A 27,500-nucleotide genomic window follows, 5' to 3' on the forward strand; every position below is an offset into this window, starting at 1 on the left:
GGTAAAGAACCTGAAAATGGTTACTGTATACAGTAATATTCAACTAATTCTTTGGAAATAATGCACAATATATTCTTAAAGCTTATAGCAGAATGTTTAAAATTACTTCTCCCAATGAAAGTTTTTCCACAACCACAAGCCAATGCTTACAAACAGTCTCTTACTTAGACTCTCTAAAGGTTACAAATGTTCCAGACTAACTACTAGGGATGACAACAACCTCATTATATTGATTAAGACTAAAATAACTTTATTCCTAATTCCAAATGTGACTAAAGGTAATGCCATCAGCACCCACAAACGGCTCTAATATGCAAGTGCTCACTACTTTGGGTATATTGCCTAGGTAATCTAAAATAACAACAAATGAAAGATTATGTATACAGCATGGCCCTGCGATGTCACACCTCCCTTAATAAAATTGTCAAGGAAAGAGGGCAAGTACCAATCATGAAGCCATGAAATCACTAGTAAAACAGTGAAGTTCCATTAAAAATCTGTGGTTAACAAACAATGTGCTATGCTGTGCTGGGGTAGTGTCTACAGTGTAAATTGAAAGAAACATATTTTGATTATAAAATAAATTTTTGAATATACTTACCCGGTGAATATATAATAGCTGACGTCTCAGACGGCTCGACAGATACCAAAAAACTCGCGAGCGATCGCCGTGAAGGTTGCGGGTGTGACCACCAGCGCCGACTATCGGCCAGATACCGCATATACTTGTCAAGTTCTCCAGTTCTTCTCAGTCCGCTCTATCGGGGAGGAAGGGAGGGCCTTAAATTTATACATTCACCGGGTAAGTATATTCAAAAATTTATTTTATAATCAAAATATCATTTTTAAATATTAAACTTAGCCGGTGAATATATAATAGCTGATTCACACCCGTGGTGGTGGGTAGAGACCAGTATTAATGCAATAAAGGCGTATATGCTCATGAGTTTTTGACAATTATATCATAACAAAGCCCACTTAAATATAGGTACCTGGTAAGGAAGCTGACTCTGACGATTAGTCTGCCTTATTAGTCCGCTTTCCTCACGAAGCCCAGCCATCCTCTCAGGATGCTGAAAGACTCCCAGGAGCTGTTATATCCAGGGCGACTACCCATACAACAGGACCTCATCAATACCCTTAATCTGGGCGCTCTCAAGAAACGATATTTGACCACCCGCCAAATCAAACAGGATGCGAAAGACTTCCCAGTCTTCTGTTCAACCCAAGACAAGATTAAAAACATTTCAAGAGAAGATTAAAAGGATATTGGGATTAAGGGAATGTAGTGGTAGAACCCTCACCCACTACTGCACTCGCTGCAACGAATGGACCCAGGGTGTAGCAGTCCTCATAAAGAGTCTGGACGTCTTTTAAGTAAAATGAAGCGAACACCGACTTGCTCCTCCAAAAGGTCGCGTCCATAATACTTCGCAGAGACCTGTTTTGCTTAAAAGCCACCGAAGTTGCTATCGCTCTCACTTCGTGCATCTTGACCTTAAGTAAACAACGATCTTTCTCACTTAAATGAGAATGTGCCTCCCGGATTAAAAATCTAATAAAGTACGATAAAGCATTTTTAGACATGGGCAATGAGGGCTTCTTAACGGAGCACCATAAGGTCTCAGACCCACCTCGTAAAGGTTTAGTACGAGCTAAATAAAACTTAAGAGCTCTAACTGGGCACAGTACTCTTTCAACCTCGTTGCCTACGATTTCTGACAGGCCAGGTATATCAAAAGATTTAGGCCAAGGACGAGAAGGCAGTTCATTCTTGGCCAAAAAACCAAGTTGAAGCGAACATGTGGCTTTATCTGTAGAAAAGCCGATGTTTCTACTAAAGGCATGGATCTCACTGACCCTTTTAGCCGAAGCCAAGCACACCAAAAAAAGTGTCTTTAGGGTGAGATCCTTCAGGAAGCTGAATGCAATGGCTCAAACCTGTCGGACATCAGGAACCCTAGGACCACGTCTAAGTTCCAAGCAGGAGTTGACATACGACGCTCCTTAGAGGTCTCGAAGGACTTAAGGAGATCTTGGAGATCTTTATTATGCTCCTGTAGCCCTTAATAGTGGGAGCAGAGAGGGAGCGAACATTTCTCAGATGCAGGAGAAAGTCTGCAATTTGGGCTACAGAGGTACTGGAAGAGGAAATAGAGGATGACTTGCACCAATCTCTAAAGACCTCCCACTTCGACTGGTAGACCTTGATAGTAGATGATCTCCTAGCCCTCGCGATCGCTCTGGCTGCCTCCTTCGAAAATCCTTGAGCTCTTGAGAGTCTTTCGATAGTCTGAAGGCAGTCAGACGAAGCGCGGGGAGGCTTTGATGAAGACTCTTTACGTGGGGCTGCCGTAAGAGATCCATCCTTAAAGGTAGACTCCTTGGAACGTCTACCAGCCATTGAAGTACCTCTGTGAACCACTCTCTCGCGGGCCAGAGGGGAGCAACCAACGTCAACCTTGTCCCTTCGTGAGGCGAACTTCTGCAGAACCCTGTTGATGATCTTGAACGGCGGGAATGTGTACGCGTCCAGGTGAGACCAGTCCAGCAGAAAGGCATCTATGTGGGCCGCCTCTGGATCTGGGACTGGAGAGCAATAGGTCGGGAGCCTTTTGGTCAAAGAGGTCGCAAAGAGGTCTATGGTGGGCTGACCCCAAGTCATCCAAAGACTCTTGCACACGTCCTTGTGGAGGGTCCATTCTGTGGGGATCACCTGACCTCTCCGACTGAGACAGTCCGCCAAGACGTTCAACTTCCCCTGGACGAACCTTGTCAACAGTGAGATGCCTCGATCCTTTGACCAGATGAGGAGGTCCCTTGCGATGACGAACAGTGTGTGGGAGTGAGTGCCTCCTTGCTTGGAGATGTACGCCAAGGCTATGGTGTTGTCCGCATTCACTTCTACCACTTTGTTTCGGAGAAGACTCTCGAAACTCGTCAAGGCCAAGTGAACAGCCAACAGCTCCTTGCAATTGATGTGAAGGCTCCTCTGATCCGACGTCCAAAGACCCGAACATTCCAGACCGTCCAGAGTCGCTCCCCAACCCAAATCCGACGCGTCTGAGAATAACACGTGGTCTGGGTTCTTGACCGCCAGGGACAGACCCTCTCGAAGACTTATGTTGCTGTTCCACCAGTTCAGGCACGTCTTTACTGGCTCGGAGATCGGTATTGAAACAGTTTCCAAAGTCTTGCTCTTGTCCCAATGGGAGTCTAGATGGAACTGGAGAGGGCGAAGGTGAAGTCTCCCTAGCGAGATAAATTGTTCCAGGGATGACAGAGTCCCTAGGAGGCTCATCCAACTTCTCACTGAGCAACGGTCTTTTCTCAGCATGAGGCGGACTTTGAGCAAGGCTTGATCTATCCTGGTGGCAGACGGAAAAGCCCGAAAAGCTAGACTGCGAATCTCCATCCCCAAATAGAGAATCGTTTGGGAGGGATTCAGCTGAGACTTCTCTAAGTTCACTAACAGTCCCAACTCCTTTGCAAGCTCCAACGTCCATTAAAGGTCCTGCAGACAGCGATGACGGGACGATGCTCTGAGTAGCCAGTCGTCCAGGTACAGGGAGGCTCGAATCCCCGATAAATGAAGAAATTTTGCCACATTTCTCATGAGCCTCGTAAAAACAAGAGGAGCAGGGCTGAGGCCGAAGCACAGTGCTCGGAAATGGTACACCACATTCCTGTATACAAACCTCAGATACGGTTGAGAATCCGGGTGTATAGGAATGTGGAAGTACGCATCCTGCAGGTCGAGAGAGACCATCCAGTCTCCCTCTCTGACCGCTGCTAGGACGGACTTCGTGGTCTCCATCGTAAATTTTGTTTTGACAACAAAAACGTTGAGCGCACTGACATCCAGCACTGGCCTCCAACCTCCTGTATGCTTTGGGACTAGGAAGAGACGGTTGTAAAATCCCGGTGATTGAAGGTCCGAGACTTTCACCACCGCTCCCTTCTCTAGCAACTGAGACACCTGCTGTTGTAGTGCCTGTCTCCCTGACTCCTCTCGATACCTGGGAGAGAGGTCTAAAGGAACTGTCACTAGAGGAGGTCTTCGTACAAAAGGTATTTTGTACCCCTCCTTGAGCAACAACACAGACTCTCGGTCTGCACCCCTCTTCTCCCAGGCCTGCCAGAAGTTCAGTCTGGCCCCTACCGCTGTCTGAGGACGTGGGCAGTCAGACTCTGCCACGGGAGGACTTGGATCCTCTCCTCTTGCCTCTTTTACTGTCGGCACGAGCGCCTCCCCTACTGGGGGCTCTGCCACGAAAGGGCGGGATAAACCTCGTAGCTGGGGTATCGAGCTTGGGTCTTACGACATATGACGATGAAGGAGCAGCCTTGCGCGCCGACGTAGCCATCAGGTCGTGGGTATCCTTCTGCACCAGAGAAGCCGCAATATCCTTGATCAACTGCTGAGGAAACCAGGCAGATGACAACGGGGCAAAGAGAAGCTCCGACCTTTGGCAGGGAGTTACTCCTGCCGAAAGGAACGAGCAAAGTCTCTCCCTCTTCTTAAGGACTCCTGCCGTAAAGGTAGCGGCGAGCTCATTAGAGCCATCACGGATGGCTTTGTCCATGCAGGACATAATAAGCACAGAAACATCACGGTCGGCCGAAGAGATCTTCCTGCTCAAGGCTCCCAGCGACCAATATAAGAAGTTAAAAACTTCGAAGGCCCTGTAAACCCCTTTGAGGAGATGATCAAGGGCCGAAGAGGACCAGTAAACTTTAGAGCGTCTCATGGCCAGGCGACGGGGAGAGTCTACGAGGCTTGAGAAGTCTCCCTGGGCAGAGGCAGGAACTCCCAAGCCGAGAACTTCTCCCGTGTCATACCAGACGCTCGCTCTAGAAGCCAGTTGAAAAGGGGGGAAAGCAAAGGCTGTCTTCCCCAAACTCCTCCTGGTGATCAACCAATCGCCTAGCAAACGCAAAGCTCTCTTAGAAGAGCGAGAGAGCACTAGCTTAGTAAACGACGGCGTCGAAGTAGCTAGGCCTAGCGTAAACTCTGACGGAGGGGAACGAGGAGCAGCAGTTAAAAAATGGTCAGGAAACAGATCCTTAAAAATCAGCATGATCTTTTTAAAGTCCATAGAGGGCTGAGCAGCTTTAGGCTCCTCTCCGTCTGACAAAGTCCCCAAAGGAATATCAGTTGGAAGGGGATCAGCAACTTCCTCATTCGACGGAACCTCGTCCGACAACTGCCGAGTCTCATGAAGAGGAGAGACTTGCCGAGGCGGCAACGCTTGACAGGCAATGTCCACAAGCAAAGGAGCAGCAGTAGCAGAAAAGGAAGTGACGTCACGCCGCTGCTGAAAGGACTGAAATCCTTGAGACTGACCAACAACAACAGCTGAAGTTGATTGACGCTCGATGTCACGTCGGAACTGCATTGACTGCATAGACTGAGCAGGCAAAACAACCTCCGACTGCGGTGACTGACGCTCAACGTCACGTCGAGGCAATGGAGCCGGTCGGCGAACGTCAGTGCGGGGCTGCGGCGGCAGCAGCTGAACGTCAGCAAGGGAGGATCCACATCACGTGACTGACGTGAAAGACTACTGACATCACGTTTCAAAGTACTAGAAACGTCAGCACTAACGTCAAACGGACGAGTAAATACTCGTTTGGGCGGCTGACGGCCAGTCTCGTTCAGCGTAATGGCGACTCAAAAGCAAAGGATCATCGCGAACCTGCTCAACGTCATACTCTTCCATAAGGGAGGCAAGCTTAGACTGCATGTCCCGCAGGACAACCCACTTCGGATCAACGGGAGTCGGAACGGGCCGTGACGTCGGTAACGTCTGTGTTGGCAAAACATTGCCTCTACCGCGACCCTCGGACCCCGTGTTACGCTTGCGCTTAATAGGCGAACAGTCTTCCGACGACTGCAAAAGGTCAGAACTGTCCCAATGGCTACAGCCAGGACGCTGGACCTGTCCTGAAGGGACTGACTTTCGCTTCAAGGGTCTAGAAAGGGTCTAGAAACCTTGCGCCAAGGTTTCTTGTGCGATAAGTCTTCGGAGGACGAGGAGAACACAGTCTCACCCGTCTTATGGTAAGGGCGATCTTGACGAGAAACGTCCGATACCAAAGAGGGAACGTCTGTACGTTGGTTAAAGCCTCTCGTCCCCTTAAGACCTACGACATTACTTCTCCCTGGTGCAGGGGAGCCTGAAAGAGGTCTCGGACTAGGGGAGCGACAAGCACGAACAGACGAACCCTCGGTCGCAACACTAAATACACTTTGCGCACTTATCACTTTATCACTACGATTTTCTGTTTTACCACTCTGACACTTCAACAACTTAACATCTGACATGAGTTGGTTACGGTCCGATGCTAAGGACTCTACTTTTTCGCCTAAAGCTTGAATCGCAAGAAACATATCCCGCATGGACGGTTCATGAGTGCTAGTAGGGGGTTCAGGAACAACTACTACAGGGGAAGGATTAGGTTCAGGGGCATGAGAGGAGGAAAATTCCAACGACCTAGAGGAGCTTCTCCTCACCCTATCTCTCTCCAGCTTACGAGTATATTTGTCATATTCAAGCCAGTCGAATTCCGACAAGACCACGCACTCATCACACCGATCTTCTAATTGGCAGGATTTACCCCGGCAATTAGAACAAACGGTATGTGGGTCGATAGAGGCCTTGGGAAGACGTTTGTTGCAATCCCTCGCACACTTGCGATATTTAGGTTCAGGGATAGGAGAAGGGTCAGCCATATTGAACAATCAGAGAAAATCTAAGTCAAAACCAAAGTCATCAACAATAAACACTAGCCAAAAAAAAGGATTTCAAGAGTTTAATTGAAGAAAAAACACCTGTCACAGCGAAAGCCCATAAACAACCAAAATAAAGTACTTCACCAAAAAGGTCGAAAACTCAAGGTCATCAGCGAGCGGAACCAACTTGTCGACAAGACCGACAGAGAAGAACTGGAGAACTTGACAAGTATATGCGGTATCTGGCCGATAGTCGGCGGTGGTGGTCACACCCGCAACCTTCACGGCGATCGCTCGCGAGTTTTTTGGTATCTGTCGAGCCGTCCGAGACGTCAGCTATTATATATTCACCGGCTAAGTTTAATATTTAAAAATCTGTGGTTAACAAACAATGTGCTATGCTGTGCTGGGGTAGTGTCTACAGTGTAAATTGAAAGAAACACTAAATGCTCCTAATGATTAATTACTGCATCACTTTTTCCTCAGTTGCATTACTGTTTAACTTTTGTTTTTTCCCCTGAAACATGGACTATAAAAGCAACAGACAAGAAACATCTGGAAGCACTTGAAATGTGGTAATGGAGGAGGATGCTGAAAATAAGTTGGAGAGACCACAGGACCAATGAAGAAGACTAGGAATAGTTGGAAAGGAGACAACCTTGATTACAACAATAAAAAGTTTGCAGAAAATCTGGGTGGGAGATATTTTAAGAGGATACAAGTTACTAAAGGACATTACAGAAGGTAAATCTGAAGGACGAATACCCTGAGGAAGGAAAAGGAAGTCAATGCTAAAAGCGAGGGAAAAGATACCAACAGCTAAAAGAGGTGGCAATGAATAGAAAATTATGGAGGAGAGCGACTAAGCCATGAAAGGACCTGAACACTATTATTATTATTACTTGTTAAACTACAACCCTAGTTGGAAAAACAGGATGCTGTAAGCCCAAGGGTTCCAACAGGAAAAATAGCCCAGTGAGGAAAGGAAACAAGGAAAAATGATATTTTAATTATAAAATAAATTTTTGAATATACTTACCCGGTGAATATATATAGCTGCAACTCTGTTGCTCGACAAACAAAAAACAGTAAAACTCGCCAGCGATCGCTATACAGGTTGCGGGTGTGCCCACCAGCGCCAACTGTCGGCCAGATACCACACTCGATGTAAACAAAGACTCAATTTCTTCTCATCCCACTGCGTCTCTATTGGGGAGGAAGGGAGGGTCATTTAATTTATATATTCACCGGGTAAGTATATTCAAAAATTTATTTTATAATTAAAATATAATTTTTAAATATTTAACTTAGCCGGTGAATATATATAGCTGATTCACACCCAGGGTGGTGGGTAGAGACCAGTTAAATATGTTTACATCGTATAAGCTAAGAGTTTTTATTTCATTTTGGAAGTTATCAATATAACAAAAACAAAATAAATAGGTACCTGGTAAGGAAGTCGACTTAGACGATTACTCTGCCTTGTAAGTACGTCTTCCTTACGGAGCCTCGCGATCCTCTTAGGATGCTGACAGACCCCTAGGAGCTGAAGTATCAAGGGCTGCAACCCATACAACAGGACCTCATCAAACCCCTAATCTGGGCGCTCTCAAGAAATGACTTTGACCACCCGCCAAATCAACCAGGATGCGAAAGGCTTCTTAGCCTTCCGGACAACCCATAAAAAACAACATTAAAAATATTTCAAGAGACAGATTAAAAGGATATGGAATTAGGGAATTGTAGTGGTTGAGCCCTCACCCACTACTGCACTCGCTGCTACGAATGGTCCCAGTGTGTAGCAGTTCTCGTAAAGAGACTGGACATCTTTCAAGTAAAATGACGCGAACACTGACTTGCTTCTTCAATAGGTTGCGTCCATTATACTTTGCAGAGATCTATTTTGCTTAAAGGCCACGGAAGTTGCTACACCTCTAACTTCGTGCGTCTTAACCTTAAGCAAAGCTCGGCCTTCCTCACTCAGATGTGAATGAGCTTCTCGTATTAACAATCTGATAAAGTATGACAAAGCATTCTTTGACATAGGCCAGGATGGTTTCTTAACTGAACACCATAAAGCTTCAGATTGGCCTCGTAAAGGTTTAGTACGCTATAAATAGAACTTAAGAGCTCTAACAGGGCATAAGACTCTTTCTAGTTCATTGCCTACGATCTCCGATAAGCTGGGAATATCGAAAGATTTAGGCCAAGGCCGAGTCGGCAGCTCATTTTTAGCTAGAAAACCAAGTTGCAGCGAACAAGTAGCTTTTTCCGACGAAAATCCGATGTTCTTGCTGAAGGCATGAACCTCACTGACTCTTTTACCTGAGGCTAAGCATACCAGGAAAAGAGTCTTAAGAGTGAGATCTTTCAGGGAGGCTGACTGTAAAGGCTCAAACCTGTCTGACATGAGGAATCTTAGTACCACGTCTAAATTCCACCCCGGAGTAGCCAAACGACGCTCCTTAGTGGTCTCAAAAGACTTAAGGAGGTCTTGCAGATCTTTATTGTTGGAAAGATCTAAGCCTCTATGCCGGAAGACCGATGCCAACATGCTTCTGTAGCCCTTGATAGTGGGAGCTGAAAGGGATCGTCCTTTTCTCAGGTATAAGAGAAAATCAGCTATTTGGGCTACAGAGGTACTGGTCGAGGATACAGAAACTGACTTGCACCAGTCTCGGAAGACTTCCCACTTCGATTGGTAGACTCTAATGGTAGACGCTCTCCTTGCTCTAGCAATCGCACTGGCTGCCTCCTTCGAAAAGCCTCTAGCTCTCGAGAGTCTTTCGATAGTCTGAAGGCAGTCAGACGAAGAGCGTGGAGGCTTTGGTGTACCTTCTTTACGCGCGGCTGACGTAGAAGGTCTACTCTTAGAGGCAGACTTCTGGGAACGTCTACTAACCATCGAAGTACCTCGGTGAACCATTCTCTCGCGGGCCAGAGGGGAGCAACTAACGTCAACCTTGTCCCTTCATGAGAGGCGAACTTCTACAGTACCTTGTTGACAATCTTGAACGGTGGGAATGCGTAGAGATCCAGATGTGACCAATCTAGGAGGAAGGCATCTATATGTATTGCTGCTGGGTCCGGGACTGGAGAGCAATAGATTGGAAGCCTCTTGGTCAGCGAGGTTGCAAAGAGATCTATGGTTGGTTGACCCCAAGTGGCCCAAAGTCTCTTGCACACATCCTTGTGGAGGGTCCATTCGGTTGGAATTACTTGCCCTTTCCGACTGAGACAATCTGCTATGACGTTCAAGTCGCCCTGGATGAACCTCGTTACTAGGGAGATGTCTCGATCTTTTGACCAGATGAGCAGGTCCCTTGCGATCTCGTACAACGTCAGAGAGTGGGTACCTCCTTGTTTGGAGATGTACGCCAAGGCCGTGGTGTTGTCCGAGTTTACTTCCACCACTTTGCCTCGAAGGAGATACTCGAAGCTTTTCAAGGCCAGATGAACTGCCAACAGCTCCTTGCAGTTGATATGCATGCTCCTCTGACTCGAGTTCCACAGACCTGAGCATTCCCGACCGTCCAGCGTCGCGCCCCAGCCCAAGTCCGATGCGTCCGAGAAGAGAACGTGGTTGGGTAACTGAATAGCCAGGGGAAGACCCTCTCTTAGGTTGATATTGTCCTTCCACCAAGTCAGACAAGCCTTCATCTTTCCGGAAATCGGGATCGAGACCGCCTCTAGCGTCTTGTCCTTTTTCCAGTGGAAAGCCAGATGGAATTGCAGAGGACGGAGGTGTAGTCTTCCTAGTGATACAAATTGCTCCAGGGATGACAGCGTCCCTACCAGACTCATCCACAGCCTGACTGAGCAGCCTTCTTTCTTCAGCATCTTCTGGATGGAAAACAGGGCTTGATCTATTCTGGGGGCCGACGGAAAAGCCCGAAAAGCTTGACTGTGAATCTCCATCCCTAAATACAGAATAGTTTGGGATGGGACCAGCTGCGACTTTTCCAAATTGACTAGGAGTCCCAATTCCTTGGTCAGATCTAGAGTCCACTTGAGATCCTTCAGACAGCGACGACTGGAAGAGGCTCTGAGAAGCCAGTCGTCCAAATAAAGGGAGGCTCGGATGTCCGATAAGTGGAGGAATTTGGCCACATTCCTCATCAGCCTCGTAAATACGAGAGGAGCTGTGCTTAGGCCAAAGCACAGGGCCTGAAACTGGTAAACCACATCTTCGAAGACGAATCTCAGAAAAGGTTGGGAGTCAGAGTGAATGGGGATGTGGAAGTAGGCGTCCCTTAGGTCTAGCGAGACCATCCAGTCTTCCTTTCTGACCGCTGCTAAGACTGACTTTGTGGTCTCCATGGAAAACTTCGTCTTTGTGACAAAGACATTCAGAGCACTGACGTCTAGCACCGGTCTCCAACCTCCTGTCTTCTTTGATACTAGGAAGAGACGGTTGTAAAACCCCGGTGATTGAAGGTCCGAGACTTTGACCACCGCTCCCTTCTCTAGCAAAAGAGACACTTCCAGTTTCAGGGCTTGTCTCTTTTCTTCCTCTCTGTACCTGGGAGAGAGATTGATGGGGGACGTCGCTAGAGGGGGTTTGCGTACAAAAGGGATCTTGTACCCCTCTCTGAGCAACTTCACAGATTGTTGATCTGCGCCTCTCTTCTCCCAGGCTTGCCAGAAGTTCTTGAGTCTGGCTCCTACTGCTGTCTGAAGTTGCGGGCAGTCAGACTCTGCCCTTAGAGGACTTGGATCCTTTCCTCTTCCCTCGCTTCCCTTCGGCACGAGCACCTCCTCTGCTGGAGGCTCTGCCACGAAAGGGCGGAATAAAGCGAGACGCTGGAGTGTCTAACCTCGGTCTAGCAGACAATGTAGGCAAAGGGGGAGCTTTGCGAGCCGAGGACGCAACTAGATCGTGGGTGTCCTTCTGAACTAAAGATAAGGCAATTTCCTTTACCAAGACTTCAGGAAACAGGCACTTGGAAAGGGGAGCAAAGAGAAGCTCGGATCTTTGGCATGGCGTCACTCCAGCAGACAGGAAAGAACATAGAGACTCTCGCTTCTTCAGGACTCCGGACGTGAATGAGGCGGCTAGCTCGTTGGACCCATCACGGACGGCCTTGTCCATGCAGGACATAATGAGCAAAGAAACGTCCTTATCTGCAGAAGAGATCTTCCTGCTCAGGGCTCCTAGGCACCAGTCTAGGAAGTTAAAGACTTCGAAAGCCCTAAAAATCCCTTTAAGAAGGTGGTCCAGGTCCGAGGGTGACCAACAAATCTTCGAGCGTCTCATGGCAAGGCGGCGGGGAGAGTCTACAAGACTTGAGAAGTCGTCCTGGGCAGAGGCAGGAACTCCCAAGCCGAGAACTTCTCCCGTGGCATACCAGACGCTCGATCTAGACGAGAGTTTAGATGGGGGAAAGGCGAATGCTGTCTTTCCTAAACTCTTCTTAATTTCTAGCCAATCTCCCAACAGCCGCAAAGCTCTCTTGGATGAACGAGAGAGAACGAGTCTAGTAAAGGCAGGTGTGGTAGCAGGCACGCCTAACACAAACTCTGACAGCGGCGAACGAGGAGCCACAGAAACAAAGTGGTCAGGGAACAACTCCTTAAATACAGCCATGACTTTTCTAAAGTCCAATGATGGTTGAGTTGCCTTAGGTTCGTCAAGTTCTGAAGGTTGATCCTCTTGCGGTTCAGCAACGTCCTCATCTGATAGTTCCTCATCCGAAAACTGACGAGGAAACGGCAACGGAGTGGGCAACGTTTGGCTCGCTGAGTCCGGTCGCACTGGTGCATGCGTGACGGATCCGGACGCAACGTCATGGAACTGCTGCACAGTCAGTGAACTGTCAACAACCATGGGTGCGCGAGGACGCACAGCGTCCACCCGAGACCGTTTAGACCGTCTGGGTTGTGCATTCAACACCATACCGGGTTGCGGAGGTTGACGCACCGCGAAACTTGGGAACTTGTGAAAGGTCAGCCATTTTGAATTGGTCAAGGGAAAATTCCAAAAAACGATCTATGTCATCAACAATGAATCCGATACAAAAAAAAAAAGAGTTCAAGGATTTATTTGAAGAAAAACCCTGTACTGCGAAAGCTCATAACCAAATTAAAGTACTTCACCAAATATGATGGGAAAAACTCCAGGTTTCAACAGCGAGTAAAGTAGGTCTTGTCGACACGTCGACAGATAGGAAATTGAGTCTTTGTTTACATCGAGTGTGGTATCTGGCCGACAGTTGGCGCTGGTGGGCACACCCGCAACCTGTATAGCGATCGCTGGCGAGTTTTACTGTTTTTTGTCTGTCGAGCAACAGAGTTGCAGCTATATATATTCACCGGCTAAGTTAAATATTTAAAAATAAAATATTTCAAGAACAGTAACAACATTAAAATATATATTTCCTATAAAAAGCTTTAAAAATTCTAACAAAACAAGAGGAAGAGAAATAAGATAGAATAGTGTGCTCAAGGGTACCATCAAGCAAGAGAACTCTAACCCAAGACAGTGGAATACCATGGTACAGAGGCTATGGCACTATCCAAGACTTAAAGAACATTGGTTTTATTTTAAAGTGTCCTTCTCCTAGAAGAGTTGTTTACCATAGCTAAAGAGTCCCTTCTACCCTTACCAAGAAGAAAGGGGCCACTGAACAATAACAGTGCAGTAGTTAACCCCTTGGGAGAAGAAGAATTGTTTGGTAATCTAAGTGTTGTCAGATGTACGAGGACAGAAGAATCTGTAAAGAATAGGCCAGACTATTTGGTGTATGTATGCGTAAAGAGAAAATGATCCGTAAACAATGAGAAGGATCCAATGTAGTACTGTCTCGCCAGTCAAATGACAACATAACTCTCTAGCCGTGGTATCTCAACGGATGGCTGGTGCCCTAGCTAACCTACGATCTATAATAGTAGTAGTAGTTTCCCTTGACCTTTTTGGTCTATTGTTATGATCAATATTGGGAAATACTTTTATTTTTTTTGGTGTGACAATACAGGATAAGAGTATTGTATCAGAAAACAAACTTTTTTTCCGGAGCCTGCAAAACTTCCCTTAACAATAGTCGAAATAATTATGGCCTAATTCTCTGGGATTTGCTACATCTTGGCTAAGCGGTATTATCCTAATACTATGATTATCCTCAGTATTGTCACTACTGACATTTCTTTTATTATCATAATTAGTTAAAATATTAGATTATGGAGATCTCACCATACAGACCGACTTCTGTCAAAGTAGGCTACGACCGATAGTACTTTACAAATTTCATATTTCAAACCACAGTACCGTACAACACCACTCTAACTCCAAAAAAATGTGGAATTTGTAAAAAGACACAGAAGTGACACCAGTGAATAATAAACAAAATATCGATACTTTTGAATTGTACTAACATTTTAAGAAAAAGATGAAAATCATACTGCAGACTGTAATGTGCTTACACTAACTATAAATCCAAAGTTCTGTATTTGTCTATAAGGTAAGGAGTAAAAAGACCTGTTTTAATCATATTGGCTGCAGGAACTTGAAACTTTGAAGAAAGTAAATTTCAAAATAAAATCGCATACAATACTGTACAGAAAACCTTAAAAGAAAATGATTATAAAAATGTCTGTGTTCTCTCTTGCTTCAAATAGTTTTGAATAACACATTTGATATAGTTTCTAATTTTAAGAATCTTTCCTTACAAATACACTAACACAGAACTGTCAGATCAGCTAAAGGGCAGCCATGCCAGCGGTAAGACCTCTGATTAAGGTTCCTATGGAGACTTCATAAAGAAATCAACTCTTCGATAGGGCAGCTGCTACACCAGGATAGAGAGAGCATTATTTTCTTCCATTTCCTTATGGTCACTCTCCTTGTGCTTCTTTGAATGAAGAGCAATGGATTCCGGGGAGGAATCATTGAAATAATTTTGTACATGGTACAAACACAACTACATTGAAAATTAGTTACTACGTACACACTGATTTCCTGATAGTTCCCAAATACAGCAATAATGAATGGGAAATTGAAGACTGCAGGTCAGGATAAATCTACAGAAATTCAAACCACTATTACATATAAAGAAGAAATACCAAAATAGTTAGAAAAGTATTCTAGAAAATAACACAGAATGGTATATTATATGTACAGAACTACATATACATAAAAAGAGGTGAATGTTAATGCAGCAGAGTATTCTAAAATGAAATGAAGTAGATACAAAATTTATTTATATAAATTTGTATGTCAAGCATAAACACTCAATAAGACAATCAGAGAAGACTAATAATACAGCATTATTACATTTACTAAAGTTGTCATACACTTAACAATGTTTCCCAAAAACAGAAGGGAAGAAAAACAATCATAAAGAATATGGATAAATGTTTTTGTCCACACTGGAGCACTGTATACATCTACATACATTTGGGGACACCTTCCTACAAATTCAGCATAAATTCCAATATCTACACAGGGTTAGAGTACACTACTGTGTTAAGCTTTATAAATCACAACCTAGTTTACATTAAATTCTTATGTTACAACTTATCAAATGTACAACAACTCAAGTCTGAGTGCGCTTGTTCAATACACAACAAACTAGACCTCTAGGACATACAGTACAATATAAAAAAAGAAACATAACCTACCAAACGATCTTCCTCCCCTTCAGTTTCCTAAAATAATAAAAAAAAAAATGAATTAAGCATTAAAACACAATCTCAAATATGTTAAGTCTCAGAAAAAAAAAAAAAAAAAAAACATTTTAGCAGGGCCTACTATGAAAAATAAGTTCTGAAAATTTTGCTATAGGTCGATGCATCCGGCCATTTATTAATGATATCTTATCTAGATATAATAATGAAACCACCATACTGATTGATAATAGTTATAATTCCGAATTAATAGGAAAACTAATTGTAATACTGTATCTGTATACTGTATCATGATATCAGACCAGAAGTCCATCGAGTATCAGCGCTATTTACCATCATAACAATACACAATGAGGTAATTATGGGTACCACAGGAGTTAGAAAACTATCAGATAAGATCCAAGAAAGTAGACTGAGGTGGTATGGTCATGTCATGAGAAGAGATGAACAGCATATTGGGAGGAGAGTAATGGAAATGGAGGTACAGGGAACGAAAAGGAGAGGGAGACCAAAGCGAAGGTGGATGGACTGTATCAAGGATGACCTTCGATCAAAGGGATTAACCGGTGATGGAGTATGAGACAGAGGTAGATGGAGAATGCTGGCCAGAAATATCAACCTCACATAAAGGTGGGAAAAGATGCAGACAAAGAAGAACAAAACACAAAGCAACAACATTGCTATAAATAAAATGCCATTGGGAGCTATACCATAACAGAATATGTCTTAGCATCAACAGCAAAATCAAAAGAAGGAACCTTTCAAATTATTAAAAGAACCTAGATGGAATAGCAAGCATTCAAAGAGCATTCTTATTATGAAGGAAGTAATTCCAGACTTATAATTTTAAAATCATGCTCCTTTTGATACAAATGAAGCATTGCTAGCGTGTTAATGTAGTTCATTGGGAGAAGCATAAACTTTCTTATTACTTTTAGAATAGATTTTCTTTATGGGAAAAATGGTTTTTATCTTAGTCTGAAATAACACATGAAATCTTTAAGTGTTAAATCGCCCGGAGTAAAGCCGACTGGGAAGAAAAAACAGGGTTGAGACTTAGTCTTAAGGTAAGCTAAGGAAACAGCAATCTAGGGGAGGCAGTAGGTAAAGATATGGTTCCTAAGTTAGGTTAGGTGGGAAACCTTAAGTTAGGTGGTGTTTTTGTTTGTTTCAATTTTGAAATGAGGTTTTTGAATAATAACTTTTGAAATGTTATACCTGCTATGTCCCAACCAATTAAAATGGCTCTATGAGTACTAACACCATTCTACTTCTTTTCACACATAATGGGTAGATTGTAGAATAGTGGACACACTCACCAAGTAAATATAAATGGATATCACTTGGTAGGTGAGGTTCAGTGGAGGGAGCCTTTGTATATCAGCGGCCAGTTCCTCAAGCGAGCATAAAATATGGAACTTCCTTTCTAACCTAACCTGTAAGCAGTGTCCTTACCTACTTACCTAACAGGGAGGGGATAGCTCTCCCTTCGACCCCCCTCCTTACACTGCTGCATTCTTCGTCAGCCATCATCACACATACAAGTGGCCGCTATCATACATACAGCCCCAGTGGAGATATTCTAAGTTAAGCCATATATCTTTAATCTAGCAAAATTGGATTGAATGTCCCTTCTATCTATGGCTCAGCTGACCTTATTCGGCCCAAATATTAAGGACTCCATTAGGCTATTCGGTATTATTGTACTGTATTACAGGGCTGGGGAAAAAACGACTTATCTATAGAAAATTCGATATTATTGTACTGTATTACAGGGCAATGTAACCTAGGGAAAAAACGACTTATCTCTAGAAAAAATTCCACTCTCTTCGAAAATGACACTCATTCCCGTCGCAAATTAATAGTTTCAGATATATATATATATATATATATATATATATATATATATATATATATATATATATATATATATATATATATATATATATATATATTTATATATGTTATTTTCATTAGTAAAATAAATTTTTGAATATACTTACCCGATGATCATGTAGCTGTCAACTCTGTTGCCCGACAGAAATCTACGGTCGGGATACGCCAGCGATCGCTATACAGGTGGGGGTGTACACAACAGCGCCATCTGTGGTCAGGTACTCCAGTACTTCTTGTCAACACCACCTCAATTTTTTCCTCGGTCCACTGGTTCTCTATGGGGAGGAAGGGTGGGTCAATTAAATCATGATCATCGGGTAAGTATATTCAAAAATTTATTTTACTAATGAAAATAACATTTTTCAATATTAATCTTACCCGATGATCATGTAGCTGATTCACACCCAGGGTGGTGGGTGGAGACCAGCATACATGTTAACAAAGAAGCTAAGTATCCCGTATTTCATTTTATTAGTTATTCAAAAATAACATAAAATAAATAAGTACCTGGTAAGGAAGACGACTTGAACCATTACTCTGCCTTTATTAAGTACGTCTTCCTTACTGAGCGTAGCGGTCCTCTTAGGATGCTGAACGACTCTTAGGTGCTGAAGTATAAAGGGCTGCAACCCATACTAAAGGACCTCATCACAACCTTTAACCTCGGCGCTTCTCAAGAAAGAATTGACCACCCGCCAAATCAACAAGGATGTGGAAGGCTTCTTAGCCGACCGTACAACCCATAAAAAGTATTCAAGAGAAAGGTTAAAAAGGTTATGGGATTATGGGAATGTAGTGGCTGAGCCCCCGCCTACTACTGCATTCGTTGCTACGAATGGTCCCAGGGTGTAGCAGTTCTCGTAAAGAGACTGGACATCTTTGAGATAGAATGATGCGAACACTGACTTGCTTCTCCAATAGGTTGCATCCATAACACTCTGCAGAGAACGGTTCTGTTTGAAGGCCACTGAAGTAGCCACAGCTCTCACTTCATGTGTCCTTACCTTCAGCAAAGCAAGGTCTTCTTCCTTCAGATGAGAATGTGCTTCCCTAATCAGAAGCCTGATTTAGTAAGAAACTGAGTTCTTAGACCTTGGAAGAGAAGGCTTCTTGATAGCACACCATAAGGCTTCTGATTGTCCTCGTAAAGGTTATGAACTTTTTAGATAGTACCTAAGAGCTCTAACTGGGCAAAGTACTCTCTCCAGTTCATTCCCCACCAAGTTGGACAGGCTTGGGATCTCGAACGACTTAGGCCAAGGACGAGAAGGAAGCTCGTTTTAGCAAAAAACCGAGCTGCAAGGAACATGTAGCCGTTTCAGATGTGAAAACTATGTTCCTGCTGAAGGCGTGGATCTCACTTACTCTTTTAGCTGTTGCCAAGCACACGAGGAAAAGAGTTTTTAATGTGAGGTCCTTAAAAGAGGCTGATTGGAGAGGTTCAAATCTTGATGACATAAGGAACCTTAGGACCACGTCTAGATTCCAGCCTGGAGTGGACAACCGACGTTCCTTTGAGGTCTCAATAGACCTAAGGAGGTCCTGTAGATCTTTGTTGGTGGAAAGATCCAAGCCTCTGTGGCGGAAAACCGCTGCCAACATACTTCTGTAACCCTTGATCGTAGGAGCTGAAAGGGATCTTACGCTCCTTAGATGTAACAGGAAGTCAGCAATCTGGGTTACAGTGGTACTGGTTGAGGAAACTGGATTGGCCTTGTACCAGCTTCGGAAGACTTCCCCTTTAGACTGATAGACTCTGAGAGTGGATGTCCTCCTTGCACTGGCAATCGCACTGGCTGCCTCCTTCGAAAAGCCCCTAGCTCTTGAGAGTCTTTCGATAGTCTGAAGGCAGTCAGACGAAGAGCGTGGAGGATTGGGTGTACCTTCTTTACGTGAGGTTGACGTAGAAGGTCCACTCCTAGAGGAAGAGTCCTGGGAATGTCGACCAGCCATTGCAGTACCTCTATGAACCATTCTCTCGCGGGCCAGAGGGGAGCAACCAACGTCAGCCGTGTCCCTTTGCGAGAGGCGAACTTCTGAAGTACCCTGTTGACAATCTTGAACGGCGGGAATGCATACAGGTCAAGATGGGACCAATCCAGCAGAAAAGCATCCACGTGAACTGCTGCTGGGTCTGGAATCGGAGAACAATACAACGGGAGCCTCTAGGTTATCGAGGTAGCGAACAGATCTATGGTTGGCTGACCCCACAGGGCCCAAAGTCTGCTGCAAACGTTCTTGTGAAGGGTCCACTCTGTGGGGATGACCTGACCCTTCCGGCTGAGGCGATCTGCCATGACATTCATATCGCCCTGAATGAACCTCGTTACCAGCGTGAGCTTTCGATCTTTTGACCAGATGAGGAGGTCCCTTGCGATCTAGAACAACTTCCACGAATGAGTCCCTCCCTGCTTGGAGATGTAAGCCAAGGCTGTGGTGTTGTCAGAGTCCACCTCCACCACCTTGTTAAGCTGGAGGGACTTGAAGTTTATCAAGGCCAGATGAACCGCCAACAGCTCCTTGCAATTGATGTGAAGTGTCCTTTGCTCCTGATTCCATGTTCCCGAGCATTCCTGTCCGTCCAAAGTCGCACCCCAGCCCGTGTCTGATGCGTCCGAGAAGAGACGGCGGTCGGGTTTCTGAACAGCCAAAGGTAGACCTTCCTTGAGAAGAAAGCTGTTCTTTCACCACGTTAGAGTAGACCTCCTCTCTTCGGAAACAGGAACTGAGACCGTCTCTAGCGTCATGTCCTTTATCCAGTGAGCAGCTAGATGATACTGAAGGGGGCGGAGGTGGAGTCTCCCTAACTCGATGAACAGGGCCAGCGATGAAAGTGTCCCTGTTAGACTCATCCACTACCTGACTGAGCATCGGTTCCTTCTCAGCATGCTCTGGATGCATTCTAGGGCTTGGTAGATTCTTGGGGCCGACGGAAAAGCCCGAAAAGCTCGACTCTGAAGCTCCATACCCAGGTAGACAAAGGTCTGGGATGGGACGAGCTGGGACTCCTCTAAATTGACCAGGAGGCCCAGTTCCTTGGTCAGATCCATAGTCCATCTGAGATTCTCCAGACAGCGACGACTTGTGGGAGCTCTTAAAAGCCAGTCGTCTGACGGAGCCGGACACAAGATCATGGTACTGCTGCACAGTCTGTGAACTGTCAACCATGGGGAAGCGAGGAAGTACAGCGACAACCCGAAACTGTCTAGACTGTCTGGGTAGTACAGACAACTCCTTATCGGGTTGCTGAGGTTGCCGCACTGCGTCACAACAAGTCCCCTCTGCTGGTTGTTGAACGTCTTCCCGGTGACACACTGACTCCGTAAACAAAAAATCCTCTAACAAGGACTAAGCTTGGACTGCATGTCTTGCAACAAAGCTCAAGGTCTATGGGAGCAGGTGTGGCAACAGACGGGGTTAGCGACTGAAGCGGAACCATTACCCTCCCTGGAAGCATGTTATGCTTAAATAAAAGTCCATAGGAGGCTAAGCAGCTTAAGGCTCCTCTCCAAATGACAGAGTCCTCAAGGGAATATCAGAAGGAGGGAGAATAGCACTTTCTAATCTACAGGAACCATATCCGAGAAAAGCTAAGTTCTCTCAGTGAAGGTTTCACTGGTGCAAAAGCAGCAGACCAGAAGGCAACGTTATGAAACTGCTTGACAGTCTTGTGAGTTGGCAACAACCAAAGATGTGTGACTGAGGAGCATGCGGTAAGGTATGCAGAGCATGCTGTAAGGAATGCAGAGCATGTTGTAAGGTATGCAGAGCATGTTGTAAGGTATGCAGAGCATGCTGTAAGGAATGCAGAGCATGCTGTAAGGTATGCAGAGCATGCTGTAAGGTATGCAGAGCATGCTGTAAGGTATGCAGAGCATGCTGTATGTAGAGCATGCTGTAAGGTATGCAGAGCATGTTGCATGGCATGCGGCTTATGCTGCATGGGATGAGGCTCATGCTGCATGGTATGAGGCTCATGCTGCATGGGATGAGGCTCATGCTGCAAGGGATGAGGCTCATGCCGCATGGGTTGAGGAGGATGCCGCATAGTATGAGGCTCCTGCCTCATGGGTTGAGGAGGTTGCCGCATAGCATGAGGCTCCTGCCTCATGGGTTGAGGAGGATGCCGCCTAGCATGAGGCTCCTCATAGCATGAGGCTCCTGCCTCATGGGTTGAGGAGGATGTCGCATAGCATGAGGCTCCTGCCTCATGGGTTGAGGAGGATGCCGCATAGCATGAGGCTCCTGCCTCATGGGTAGAGGAGGTTGCCGCATAGCATGAGGCTCCTGCCTCATGGGTTGAGGAGGATGCCGCATAGCATGAGGCTCCTGCCTCATGGGTTGAGGAGGATGCCGCATAGCATGAGGCTCCTGCTTCATGGGTTGAGGAGGTTGCCTCATAGTGCTGGAACCCGGCAACTCCCGATGCGGCAACTCACGCATGAAAGCAGGAGGCGCAGCAAGAACATGCGTCTGGCAGGGTGGACTGCGCATCGGAGGTGGAGCTCTCACAGGTGGAGGGTGGGAGCAGGCAGCCGCAGTATCTGCTGAGCGCACAACCTCGGCGGGTTGTAGGTTAACAGGCTGCATTGTCAACCTTCCAGCATGATACTCCTGTATGAAGGAGCAAGCTGAGACTGTATAGTCTGCAGCATGGACCACTAGGGTCTATGAAAGACAACAACAAACGGAGCTACTGTCCGTTGAGACTGAGGGTCTAAAACAGCTGGTGCGGCAACAGACGGAGTTACTGCCTGTTGCGGTACCACCTTGCCTCTCTGGGAGGTGTGCAGTTGTCGTACTGCAGCAAGTCCGAACTGACCCAGTGGCAGTGGCTACACCTAGGAGTTGGACTTGCGCGGAAGGGACCGACTTGCACTTAAAAGCTGCAAGATTTGGTCCATGGTTTCTGCGAGAAACCTCTTCCGCAGACGAGGAATAAATGGGCTCTCTCGTCTTTGTGTGGGTGGGGTGATCACGTCGGCTACGTGAGTGGATACACCCGAAACCACGGAGGGAAACGTCTGTTCGTCGATCAAGGCCTGATGAACCCATAAGTCCTTCGACATTACTTCTCCCCTGGGCTTGGGAGCTTGTAAGAGGTCCCAGACTAGGCGAACAACTGGCACGAACAGACGAACCCTCGAACGCAACACTGTAACACTTTGCGCTTATCACTTTATCACTTTTGATTTTCTGTTTGCACTTATTTCACTGAACTCGAAACTTTAAGTGGTTTGTACCTGAAACACGCAATTCTATCCTTCATTAAAAGTTAGTAATTGCGAAAACAGTATTACAATGTGACAGAAAAACATAATGAAAGATAAAGAATTCAGTGGCTGGAAAAGAGACTAAACACTAGATCAAATAAACTACGTTTAAAATCTCTCACCGCATAAAGCCTGGGAACAAGAATAAAACTCTAGAAACGTTTACCTTCTTCCCCTAAAGAGACTAGGGAGAAGAGCAAAAACGAAAACAACGTTACCCGCTTGAACGAAACGTTTATCCTCCTCTCTCTCCCTCCGTCTCTATCTCTCTCTCTCTTGACTTAGAACCTGAGAGATGAGCCCAAATATATATATCGTTAAAACATATTATTGTTAAAGGAAAAAAACTGAAAGATTTCCCAAATAAAAAGTTCCTTTATTAGAATTAAAACCATTTAAGCTAAGAAAGAATGAACAAAACGCTAGAATCGGTTTACTCTTACTGCAACGTGAAACCGTGAATACTCTCTCTCTATCGTAACGATAGAGCGCAAGTTGAACGTTCTGAACGTCAACAACTGCGGAGACAAAACAAAACGTTAGTTCAACTTTGAAAACAGTACGAGACTATCAAAGAAATTCTTTCAAAAACATTAGAATTAAAATAGCATAAAATCTTAACAGGTAAAAACGATATGACGGGCTCAATGTTAATTAACTTCGGTTCCAAGAAAAGATCGCCTACTATTAGGAAAGGTCGCATATAAACAAACATAAAAATTAATTTTTATAAGTTTATAATAAAAGGAAGTTAATCGAAGAGGCCTATAAAAGGCGGAGAGATATAAAATAAATCTATAACTTTGTTAAGCAAAATTAAGAAAGAGAGTCTATACTCTCTTCGACACCAACACTTCCGTCTAAGGGAAGGGTCGGCCATTTAAAAGTGAAAGAGAGTTCATACTCTCTTCGTCACCAAAATTAAATCAAATTAATTCCAAAAACTTGCTAAGCTAATGTAAAAGCTTCCTGAATAGCGAAGGCTAAACTCTAGAGCAAATACATCACCAAATCGTGAACAATAACTCCAGAATCAACAGCGTATCCAAGTAGGTCTAGCCGGTGGCACGACAGAGGAAAAATTGAGGTGGTGTTGACAAGAAGTACTGGAGTACCTGACCACAGATGGCGCTGTTGTGTACACCCCCACCTGTATAGCGATCGCTGGCGTATCCCGACCGTAGATTTCTGTCGGGCAACAGAGTTGACAGCTACATGATCATCGGGTAAGATTAATATTGATATATATATATATATATATATATATATATATATATATATATATATATATATATATATATATATATATATATATATATATATATATATATATATATATATATCCAACAACAATGGCGAACCCCCAGTGGGAACTCGGGGTTTTGGGTGGGGAAAACATACTGGGAATCGGTATATAATGGTAAAACAAGCCTTTTCTTCTCTAAACATTACCTTTTTAGATGTATAATAAACCGATGAAAAAATACGGTAATATTGAGCTACCATTAGCAGTGTTTTTCATTTATTGGTTGACATTCTACCGGTCGGTTGTAGTCGTTCTCGTTCGTTGGTTTGTATATAGCAGTTTTCGACCTTCTGCGCATAAACTCCCCCCCCCCATAGGATTTCTTCTTCTCTTATAACGCCTCCCCATTTTCCCATACGTCATTTTAACCGCCTCATTCAACTATTCGACTTCACCCCCTTTATTCAAGTATTTTACCTGATTCAGTACAACTATACCATTCCTTTTATGTAATACCCTTACATTTGACCTAAAAATTACTCATTTTATTATCCGATATCTTATAAAATCACCTCATTTTATATTCACATTAAATATTATTTATCATAAACTCCATTTTATCTTTCTATATTACTTTTATACATTTTGTTATTACGTTTTCACGCCCAGATTTCACATAAATACTCAGTCTGGACAAGTTTCCCCATTCTGGTTCATTCATGTTTACTCTCTAGATTCCGTTACTTTTCCGTTAACCAATCACAAACCCATACATATGGAAAGTTTGCACAGGGGGGTTAATATTTCCCACCCCCCAACAAACCCTTTTCCATGGAAACCTTTGTCCAAGTCAGGTCTTTGTTAGTTAAAGTGACGTCTTTTAGCGTATTTTGCAATGGAAGTTTTAGAAACTTTCAACGTCTGCAGTAATCCATACTTGAAAACATTTCGGTGAATTCCAATGTTGTTAATTTTCTTAAATCTCATAATGTAATAGCCCAACGTTTACAGTGTCCCAAGTGCAGTACTAAGCTATGGCAAAGAAGAAACGGCGATTTGGATATACAGAAGTTAGGACATCACACAGTCACAACACCCCAGTGACCCACAAGTTTCGTCGTTGCGGTCATAAAAGTAAGTCATTAATTTCTTTAATTTTATATATTTGCAGGTAGAACCTTGGATAGGGGTTGTGACCTGGGAAGGGGGTCCGAGGGCTTGCTCCCTGCTAGTGGTTAGGACCTGGGAAGGGGGTCCAGGGGCTTGTGACCTGGGAATTTCTAGGTTAGGTTAGCTGGGTTTGTAGGTTCTGTACCTTTTGTACCTTTTTATATAGTGTAAAGAGTACAGTATATGGAAAAATGCTTTAAAATACACATGCTAATATCGTAGCATTGCTAACGTTAGCAATGGCAGTGTAACATTGGTAACGTTGCGTAACATTGCTAATGTTAGCATTCACAGTACATCGAAGTAACAATGAAATTGAACAAGCCATTATATTTAAACATTTTAAAAGAAAATATATTTTCCCGTGGAAAATACCGTGATTTAACTGGTTTTCACCTTCATTTCAGGCATAAAAACAGCAACCAGTTCGGCTACTTAAAGATAGTCGAACTGGTTGTTCTGTTTGTTTGCGGTTGAAATGAAGGTGAAATTCGGTCAAATCTAGTTATTTACTACAGGAAAACAAATATTTTCTTTTTCTGTTCAAAATGAGATTCTATAATACAGAAAAACTTTACCTGCTATTCTACAAATAAAAATTTTAGTGACCTACAGATAACCAGTAGCTTACCCTCTCATCTCTTCTGCTGTCGATAACCTTCCAATTTCCATGTGGCTTGTAGAGTGGTCGCAGATCATAAATATTTCCTTTATCATCATTAATCACACAATCTGGAGTTTCCGGCGTGCAAACAACAGACGTCTTTACGGTGAAGACTACTGCCGAACTGTTCTTGCCAACGAAATATATCTCGGGCAACGTTGCCGTTCTCTCGCAGAAGAACTGGAATTCAACGACTTTAGAATCGTAAGAATAAAGGAGTTTAAGATGTTCGTTGCTCCAGACTAACTTCATTTCTTTGGTGGTCCCCATTACAGTGGGAGTAGAAGCTTTATCTAATTGACATACAGTGGCATCATCTTGCCCACAATGCCCATTTGTAACTGGGCCACAAATGTTGACCTCGTAGCTTTCGTCAGGAGTTGAAAGGTTGTAGTACGACAAAGAATGAAGTGTGTGGAGGTTAAGGGTGTAGTCAGAATTAGAAAATTTCACCATACACGTAGTGGCATTGGCCATCTCTAGTTTCTTTGGACATGCGGCTTTCGTCATCCAAGCGAAGAACAGACTGCATCCAGGCGAGGACATGAGTACAGGCCCCATAGATTCATCGGTCCCCTGAGAACAAATCAAATGCACCTCCGTTACGTAAGTTTCATCTCTACCCCTCCGGTCGCACTTTTGTCCGCTCTTGTAGACGTACTCCAGCCTTCCAGTATCCGCGACTTTGATTTCAGTCGGAACCTTGCCCATGTCGTGGAAGACGCGCGTGGCGTTGTCTCCGTCTTGGATGGTAACGGCGCACACGGCGGAGTTCCCTCCGGGGCACGACGTCGGCGCATTCCTCAGAGGGTGGCAGACACTTATGAAGTACTCCTTGGTATGCTCAGTATGCAACGTTTCCGTAGAATGCCAGTAATCGCTCCAACTCAGGTCACTCAAGTCATACTCCAGGTCACCCTCAACAACCCTGCAATTGTCAGTCGGGTCACTTGCACAGAGTTTATTCACACTCGACAGGTAAATCGTCAAGACGACGAGCTTTGAGGACCACATGGTGCCACTCCTCGCGAAGTAATGAAGGACAGACGTCTAATTTGTTACGACTTCGAGATCACATGAGTACGACTCAGGATGACATCCGTCCAAGGCTGAGTCACCCGGATTACACCAAGATATCAAACTTGTATGGCTGATAACACTTTCCTTGTAGCCACGGTAATGTCAAAACAATAACAACCTGGTCAAAATCCTCGATAGCAATCACTTAGTTATAATAGGAAAGAAATTTCAAAAGTTCCGTCACCGTATGCTATGTGGACGACATGAATTGCAACAACAAAACAAGTGCGATGGTTGTGTTCGACTCCCTTGGATCTGATCACTTTTATATTCCAAATTATTTCCTTACTTTGTGAAAATTATATCAGCATAAATATCCTACTAATCATGCATATAGAATTAAATCCTCAAATTTATAAGCCTTTTTTATAATAAATAAGTTATACAATTTCCTGCAATTCTCCGACTAAGCTGAATAATAGCATTCGAACATAAAAATTGTAAATTTTTTACATTGGCCTTTTGCTTTTAAAGTTCATTACTAGGATCGCCTTAGTTATGCATAACTAGTAATTATTGCAACTAAAGTGTTTAGTAAATTAATGTACTTAGTTTTTAAGTGTCACGGAAGAACTTTCTACGCGCTAATAATCTGTTTCATTTGCCGGTACGAAGTGAACGTTACATCTAAATCCTTTTTCCATTTCGAAACTTTACTTTCAATATAAAATACTCAAATAACCTTATGTTATTCTTAGATAAATTGTGTTACCAGATTATCATAACAAAGAGACTCAAAACTTCCATCTACTGCAGAAATGTCACGTTTGTAACGACGCTCCAAGTCATGTGTTCGATTTCCTTTATAAGGAT

The 27,500-nt window shown here is 44.2% G+C and overlaps 1 protein-coding gene across 1 annotated transcript; it reads right to left on the reverse strand.

Annotated features, from left to right (window-relative positions):
• Positions 1 to 15,258: 15,258 nt before the first annotated feature.
• Positions 15,259 to 26,919, reverse strand: LOC137633227 (cation-independent mannose-6-phosphate receptor-like). Its single transcript, XM_068365406.1, has 2 exons — positions 25,575 to 26,919; positions 15,259 to 15,379 (listed from the first exon to the last, which is right to left on the reverse strand). Exons 1-2 carry the CDS (start codon positions 26,619 to 26,621, stop codon positions 15,311 to 15,313), a joined length of 1,116 nt encoding a protein of 371 aa, XP_068221507.1. The 5' UTR covers positions 26,622 to 26,919; the 3' UTR covers positions 15,259 to 15,310.
• Between the last annotated feature and the right edge of the window lie 581 nt (positions 26,920 to 27,500).

The sequence above is a fragment of the Palaemon carinicauda genome, chromosome 42 (genome assembly GCF_036898095.1).
Source record: "Palaemon carinicauda isolate YSFRI2023 chromosome 42, ASM3689809v2, whole genome shotgun sequence".
In the NCBI taxonomy this organism is placed as follows: Eukaryota; Metazoa; Arthropoda; class Malacostraca; order Decapoda; family Palaemonidae; genus Palaemon; species Palaemon carinicauda.

Coding starts and splice junctions, on each gene's coding strand:
- LOC137633227 (XM_068365406.1), bottom strand. CDS start 26,621: ATGTGGTCCTCAAAGCTCGTCGTCTTGACGATTTACCTGTCGAGTGTG. Junction 15,380..25,574: donor ACAGCAGAAGAGATGAGAGG/GTAAGCTACTGG, acceptor TTATTATTTTAG/GAAACTGAAGGGGAGGAAGA.